The sequence below is a fragment of the Sinocyclocheilus rhinocerous genome, unplaced genomic scaffold, assembly GCF_001515625.1.
Source record: "Sinocyclocheilus rhinocerous isolate Xijiao unplaced genomic scaffold, SAMN03320098_v1.1 scaffold1252, whole genome shotgun sequence".
Lineage (NCBI taxonomy): Eukaryota > Metazoa > Chordata > Actinopteri > Cypriniformes > Cyprinidae > Sinocyclocheilus > Sinocyclocheilus rhinocerous.
In genome coordinates this window covers 49,194-57,718 of record NW_015640452.1, presented here as the reverse complement: position 1 = coordinate 57,718, position 8,525 = coordinate 49,194, and the positions used below count along the sequence as shown (strand labels likewise).

At 39.6% G+C, this 8,525-nt stretch overlaps 1 protein-coding gene across 1 annotated transcript; it reads right to left on the bottom strand.

The window, feature by feature from the left end:
- Window positions 1-464: 464 nt before the first annotated feature.
- On the bottom strand, window positions 465-2,193 carry LOC107752915 (cyclin-dependent kinase 5 activator 1-like). The gene has a single exon (XM_016568988.1). The coding sequence runs from the start codon at window positions 1,835-1,837 to the stop codon at window positions 926-928; it is 912 nt and encodes a 303-aa protein (XP_016424474.1). The 5' UTR covers window positions 1,838-2,193; the 3' UTR covers window positions 465-925.
- Between the last annotated feature and the right edge of the window lie 6,332 nt (window positions 2,194-8,525).

The following is an 8,525-nucleotide window of genomic DNA, read 5'->3' as shown; positions in this document are numbered from 1 at the left end:
AAGTGGGCGGAGCGGGCCGTCGCCATCTTGGCAGCGCGTCACCGCGCGTCACTCCCGGATAATCGAAAATGGGCAAAAAGGTGGGAGCTGGTTGCTGAAGCCAGGACCACCAAGCTCGACGGCAGTGTCAGCCGCGGCAATCCACCTGTCACTCAAGTGGCCACGCCCTTAATTATACAGAAATGTATGGCTTAATATAATTTAAACGGATGACTTATAAAAAAATTCACCCCCCTCACAGTTGTCATGAAGGGCATTTAAACGGATGAGTTATTAAAAAAATTCACCCCCCTCACAGTTGTCATGAAGGGCAAAATTAGCTATATAGACCAAAAAAATTTTTTGAACCAGGCTGTAAACATGTTTTTTTCTGCTGTAAAGTTGGGCATTTTAACATGGGGAGTCTATGGGATTGACTCCCTTTTGCAGCCAGCCTCTAGCGGCCAGTTGACGAATTACAGTTTAAGTCACTTCCGTGTTGGCTTCACGAGAAAGAGCGGGAGGTTGCCGCTTGGGCTACACCAATCACGTACATTATGTAAAACAAATCTAATGCATACCTAAAAAATACAACATTTCTTTAGGTCTCAGGAGGATAGAGACCCAGATAACTTAGAAATGACAGATGAGACTGACAGTTAATAAACGTTGTGCCTTCCCTTTTTATGAATGACTGTGAATCACAGCAACTGATGTATCTATACGACATGCATAAAACTGCAGCTACACCGGTGAAGCGATGTTGGCTATTATAAATCACTTCACCGGGCTACTTAATACTGTTAAAACAAAGCCAACACAACAGTGTCATAAATACTAAATTGATAAATCGGCTCATGGTGCAATGCAACAGTCAGGCAGAGCTGATTACAATTACATCCAATAAAGCAGTAGTAATTGATCTCTGCTCAGATTCTGATCACACTCAGCGGTCCAGTTCGCTTCCATCCTTCTTATAATCTCCTTCGTTTTTTAAGTCTTGGAAAACCTCTGTGAAAAAGTGCGGATCAATGTTAATCTGCAGCATTTTGCCGCTCAGTTTATCGATGACATCTAACGAACGTTCCCAGAACACGTCCTTATTGGTGTCGACCATGAAGGGCTTGAGAGGGTACGAGATCTCGTTCCCTATGTAGGAATACGCCAGATAGAGGCAGGTCAGAAAGGTCCCTTGGAGTTCACGTGGATTGTCAACATCATCGGTTACAGTTTCCCTAATGAGCAGATAGACGAACACGAGGCTGGCAGGCGTAATGAACCCGTGGTCCTGCCAGCCCTGCAAAAGCAGAGTCCTGTCCACGTTTCGGAACCAGAGAATAACCTCATTTGCGGTGAGTTCCTTGACTTTGCAGCATCGTTTGTACAGGAATTCGCCCAGGCAACGGAGCAGCTCCCCTGTGGAGGCCTGGACGATCACGCGCCTCGGCGAGATGAGCGACCGGCTGCTGGGCTGCTTCTGAACCGACACCAGTTGCTTCGCCGCTGAAGTGAACTGGTCCTGATCCTGGTCCAGATGGGGAGGAACCGCGGGGATGGGCACCGCAAGAGGTCCATTTTTCGTTTTCTTCTCGGACTGTTGCGATTTCCTGAAGTTTTCCTGATTCAGATGCTCGACCTGACTGTCGCTGCTCGCTGGCAGCGGAAGAGGATTCGGACTTACTTTCTTGGCACTTTTTTTCTTACCTGATGCAGTCACTAGCCGTTTAAATGTGAGCGTGGACACGATCACTGACTGTTTTTTAAGGCTTTTCTCTATTTTCCCGTTGGCTTCGTCTCCTACATCTTGCAGAATGGTCCCTTTAGTTGCAAAAGGTGATAAAGAGAGCACGGTCCCCATATCGCAGAGCGCGCGACAAAAATGTTATGAAACGGCCCTGCGCGCGCGGAGACGTCGCAATAGAGATTGAGCGTATCAGATCACAAGTGCAGCTCCATTTGGATAGTTAAACAGGCAGGTTAGCAGGTGGACTGACAGCCCATCAGAAAGGAAATTCCAGAGCAGTCAGACACTCCCTCCACTTCTTCTGCAACAGTGACTGACGTCTTGCATTGCCTACCTCAACTAGGATTTGTGGTGAGCCAAACCAATCTGACATCAGCTTCTGTTAACCGGGATTATCCCATCATGTCTGTGCAATTAGCCAACCTCAGGGCTACAGAAGACGAATGACAGACTAAAGCACCAATAGAAACAAACGCCTGCGTCCACATATCACTTCAGAAGGTGGAATTTTTAGACCGCATGAGCCAAGTATAGTTCTGCTATTCCCAGACAGGCTACAATTCTCTCCTCAGCTCCTCCATTTAACCTACTTAGCACTGAAATAGTTCAAAAAGAAAACAATCACCAGAAATTAACCAAGATAAATGCAATGAAAAATTGCATTTAAAAAAATATAATAATTTAATAATATTTGGCCCAGATGGTTTTCTACACTTTTGAAAATAATTTTTAAAAACCATATAAAATGAATTACATTTTCCCTAACCCTCTGCACATGTTTTTGATGTTTGGAACAACTTACTGAAAGCAAATTACTCTGTCTTGGCAGAAACGGAGGTTACACGAGTAGTAGTTTACATTCATTCTGCCTGATGATACAGAAGATATGATGCAATATAACAGAATGCAATCCAAATATGAAATGTCTCAAATCCTGTTTACATTAACAGTTACGCTTTTATCCAAAGCGACTTAGAAAAGAGGAGGAACAAAAGCAGTTTGTCACAGAGCCAACAGTTTTCGTAATAAATAATGCCAGGTTTCTTAGACAGCTAGATTAACTTGCACAGAAACACACTGTTCATGTTTTTCTGTGTAAGTTAAATGGTAGTGGTCTTTGTCTTCTTGGTACTGACCCCATGCTGGTCTCCCATCTGTAACTCTGCAGAATGACAGAAGGCCTGTCTGATCATAACAGCTGGCAGGACAGATAAACTTTAATACGCTCCGAAGTACCTTTGAATTATACTACATTTGAATTATAATACTTTGAATTAATTATATTATAAAGTCTTGAAGATGTTTGCAGAGTGTTTAATTGTATTTGATACAAATAACTGGCATGTGGCATAGTGCACATTATGGCACAAAAAACAAAACAATACAATACAATCACTTACTACTCATATTGAGAGTATTATCTTTGACTTTGAAAATATGGTATGTTACAAATTGTAACTTACAATGCACATAGTGTGATAACAAAACATGCTCCAACAACTATAGGACACAGCGAACCTGTGAGACTCAGAGGAATTGCCCACAGTGCAGCGTCACACTGCTAGAACTGACAGTACTGCAGTCAGAGCAGCACCTGTCTAATGAATATGCAGGAGAGGGTTATGAATATTCATCTCTTGCAGCAACCTTACACAGTTACTGCGAAAAGCAATGTCTCTGAACAGAAAAATATTCCTTCTTTCTCCTCCTCTGTCTATCAATCTAGTACACTTCTTCTAAAGGGCAATGAAATGATCTGCTTATCATAATAACCAACCATAATTTAATGGCTCTCTTTATTAAGCATCTATTTTTTATAAATTACACCTCAGTCAGTTCCATTTGAAAAGTTTACCTAATTACAGATATGAATCAGCAACACAGTATGGCAACAGTTGAGAGACAACTGTTGTGGAGGAAGTACTTACTGAGTCAAGGCAATGATATGTGAGTTACGTCCCAGATTTACAGCAAACTCGTTATCAGAACATTCTTCAATGAAGCCAGATGACTAGATATAGCAGTTAAATCAAGGCTGTTTAGTATCACTGTCCTAATGGATTATTTTAGCTGCCTTGCGTAAGTCACTCCTTCCTTGCACTCTCCCACCACCTTGTGGTCAGTTATACAAAATGCACTCTATAAAAGCAAAGTTTGTCTAAAACTGGGGTGACACAGTCCAGCTGCATGCTTCACATCACATATGTTCATAAATATCTGATCTCATATATAGGGATACTTGTATACGGGTATTCATATTACAATTAGAAAATTATTACTATATAAAATTATTTTATACATTGAAAAATTTATCAAATTATATATTAAAACATAACATGTTAAAAACATACAGCACAGTATTAATACATCTATATTTCAGATGTGTTTTGGATTACATTTGTTATTATTACATTATCAGTTATTTTAAAGTTAATTTTAGTAAGTGTTAGATGAAATGTTTAAATAGGGGAAATGAACATGCACAAGTGAATATCCAATATAGATACCAATATATAAAAATGTCAGGCAATAACCAATATGATATGGATATATCATGAATTCTTAATTATATAAATGTATATCTTGGCTTTCTCAAAGTATCTGAAATTCACTTTTCAGTTAATCTGATCACTATGTAAGGACAGAAGAGGGCGCCATCTACTAAATCTCAGAAGTGCAAGCGTTTGGAAGAAGTGCAAAATCCTGATGATAGGGAGAGCTGATGATAGCCCCCGTCAGCAACGCCCTTCAGCACCTCAGGCTAATATTTAATAACCCCAGGCAAGAGCTAGCGAAATTATACACCCCCGGGGTCCCTATCTGTCTAATATTCTCATTCATGACAGAATCCTGCTTTCAGCCGAGGCACTGCTGCCAACAGAGAAATCTCTGAACAAATGCTGACTATACCTCCCCAGCTGTTAGTAGAGGAAAAAGCTCTTCATATGAAGGACAACCATTTACTCAATTTGTCCACATTTAGGTGGACATACTTGGAACAAGCACCATGGAATTTAAAGGTGTTAAATACAGTTTATGGAACTATGTAATAATAATTTTAGAAATGTTCTCAATGCTCACTGCAACTGCATGTGTAGAGAACAAATACCACCCTACCACAATTAATTTCCAAACATGTTAAGGGATTTATGGGAAAGAATGTGAGCATATGATCCGTGCCAATGTCAATAAAGAGAAAAACTCAATGAACTCAGCTATGTCATTCTGCACAATAGACTGTGGCTGTTTCATTTCTCTTGCCCTGTAAAGCACAAGAATCTGTCCACCTCTTTGTTGTGGGTCACATCAAAAGCAAACACAGAGATCATGTTGCTGCTCTTATCACAGGGTTGTCCATCAGGACTCCAGAAAGGGCTTAGCGGCACAGCCAGAGGCAGGTGGGCGGCACAACACATCACTGATACTGCAGCTGGACAACACTGAGACGATAAGACAGACCGTCCCAAACAGAAACACACACACACACACACACAAAGTACAGAGCATGAAAAAGTGTTCAAACAGATACACTGTAAAAAAAAAAAACATTCTTTATGGTTCCATGAAGAACCTTTAACATCCATTGAAACATTGCATTGACGTTCCTTTTCCACTTTAGTGATTCATGAGATTAGGATTCATTATTATTAAAATGTTCTAAACATTAAGAAAAACTGTTCACTGTAAGATTCTTTGGGGAACCCAAAATGGTTCTTTGAAACCCCTTTTTGAAACCAGAGTGAAACACGCATACGACCACAAAGTAAAACCAGTAAGTTATACTCATACACAATTAAAATACGTAAAAGGAATACAAGTGAACACACTGGTCCTGTCCAAATGGCGCACCGGATGTAGACTTAACAAAACAGCGATGTCAACAAGAGCATTTCGTTTCGTCATTTATTTTGCGATAGGGCCACCGACGCATTTTAGGTGAGTAAATGCTGAACAGTTATTAAGAACAAAACAAGAACATAGAAACTGTAGTTTGTATTTAACAACGAAAAAACATAAAAGCTGCCAGCTTTGTTTAACCTCAACGGGTCTAAATGAAGATCAAACACTGGTTTATACTAATAAAGGCTCGATATGACTAGCCGAGCTCTCTTGAACACAGACACACCTGTCTTTGATCAAAGCCTGCTGCTTGAAAGCCATGCACAAGACGACGCGGTATAGCCTAGTCCTGTCATGCAAACAAACCTGACACAATATTTAACTGGGCAGCTATCACTTGAAAGGCCTGTTTGTTTTTATCTGAAGCTGAAAGACATCATACGGCATCTGCTGCCTCAGGAAAATGAGGGGAGGAAATAACACCCCGACTACACTGAGAGGACCGCAACGTGACAAAACTATTATAACTATTCAGGTATAATTTTCAAAGGTGTCACACTTCATTGATTAGCTCTGTTGATTTATTTAATAGTTAGTTCCGGTCCTCGGATTTTGGTGTCCTATCACTCCTTTTATATTTGTAGCAGTGAGAACTTTCTATAGGTCACATCAGTACGCCAGTAGGTGGCGGCAAGTGACTCTTTATGAGCGATTCATAAAGAGTCATTCATTCAACCGATTCGTTCAAACACAGATTAGAGAGAGAGAGAAAAAAACAAGTTTTAATAATAATAATAATAATTCATTACATTTATATAGTGCTTTTCTAGGCACTCAAAGCGCTTTACATTGTCAGGGGGTATCTCCTCATCCACCACCAGTGTGCAGCATCCACCTGGATGATGCGACGGCAGAACATAGTGCGCCAGAACGCCCACCACACACCAGCTTATTGGTGGAGAGGAGACAGAGTGATGAAGCCAATCAGCAGATATGGGGATTGTTAGGAGGCCATGATGGTCAGAGGCCAATGGGCAAATTTGACCAGGATGCCGAGGTCACACCTCTACTCTTTTCGAAAGATATCCTGGGATTTTTAATGACCACAGAGAGTCAGGACCTCGGTTTAACGTCTCATCCGAAGGACGAATTATTATTATTTTATTATTGCTTGAATGAAATAGGAAACACTCCTCAATAAACACAAAGCATAATACAATTCCAAACTGCAAAAACATAACTATTAAAAATAAATAAATAAACAAATCAATAAATCAATTAATTATTAATTATAGACAAAAACGAAAAAGACAGAAGAATGTTATACAAGGATGTAAAATCTGCATTTATGTACAAAATAATTGGCCAAAACCTCAAAGAAGCGAAACACGCCACTGTCTTTATGAGTGAGTCATTGAATCATTCACTGGATTGAATCAGTGTTTTTGAACCAACTCATTAGGACAGCAGCTACTGCTGCTTGGAGACGTGCAGTGGTTAAATCTACCGCTTCTGTTATTTTCTTTGGCAAAAGTAGACAAACAGTGACTAATGTTGTCTCTTAAATGTAAGTTACTCAGTATTTATGATTGCTTGTGTTATATTGCTTAATTTTCACATCGAAAGGAGCTTTTTCAAAGAGAATAAGACCATCGGCCATTTATCACTTCAAAGAAAATCATTTTGTTGTTTACAATCATGTGATCCTTGGTGGGAGCTCAATAATTATCCCACGCAAATTAAATTATTCAGTTTATTAATAACACAAGGTGGAGGAAGGACGCCAGGAGTGAGGGAAGCAGTGGTTTACCTATGCCTACTCTATGATTGGTCAGATTAAGTTAAAGAGCAGGTCGTATGGGTTTTCGAAAAATATCTTTTTTGAAGTTTGTAATGTAGCTATCCTTCAATGTAAACAGTGTGCAAAGTTGTTAATCAAAAACGTGCATGATGAATAAAGATATTGTCTCTCAAAATAAAGAGTCAACTCTGAACCGCCTTAACGAGTTATATTTTCGAATCTTCTTCTGCCTGTTACCTATATACACCACAAGGTAACACATTTGCATAATCCCCGCCTGCCCGCGAAATACGAACTCTCTGACCTGCCCACAAACACTTCCGCTAGTTACTGTGTTTACATCATGTCGAGAAAACGCTGTGTTTTTCAGCCTCACTGGCCATTCTAACACAGTTCCCACACATGCACCTCAAATCAGTAAATAATAATAATAATAATGAATGCAATAAAACTGCTGTCACATCACATAAAGTACCACCTACAAAGTTTTAACTTACTACTGAGAAAGGTCCTGATCAAGTCCTGTTTGCGATGGAGTTTCCGGTTGAGCATCGGTATCATCCTCGGACTCTGGCTCGAATTGATAAGGTAATATCGATGCCATTTTTGTAACCTTATAACATCTTTGTTCACGGAGCAAAAAAAATAATTATGGTAATGACCGTTTCGTTTCCGACACGCCTTGCATACAGAAAGACCAATCACAGACTTGGTCAGCTGACCAATCAGAGCAGAGTAGACTTATAGAAGGGAGGAATCGTTTCGAAATAATTGAAAAATGATTCTAATATGAAATGTATATTCTGAGAAAATTACAATGTTTTCTGACCTTATTCAAACCTGTTGTAGGGGACTCCAACACACTATTAGGACACTTTAAAATACCATATGACCTGCTCTTTAAGGCTCCTCCTGAAATGTGACTACTAGATGGTTAGATTGAATTTACTGGCAGCTGGATGGCAGTAATTTACTGTAAAATGTTTTATTGCTACTGTATTACAGTATTTTGTACAGTACTGTACTTTCATTTACAGTTATGTACAGTACTGTATTTTTATTTACATTTTCATTTTGTACATTACAGTAGCCTACTTTAATTTACAGTATTATCATGTTGTCATTTACAATATTAGTACTGTTGAGTTTATTTTTACACCC

Bases quoted from the DNA above. Each gene is read 5' to 3' on its own strand.
- LOC107752915 (XM_016568988.1), bottom strand. From the start codon at position 1,837: ATGGGGACCGTGCTCTCTTTATCACCTTTTGCAACTAAAGGGACCATT.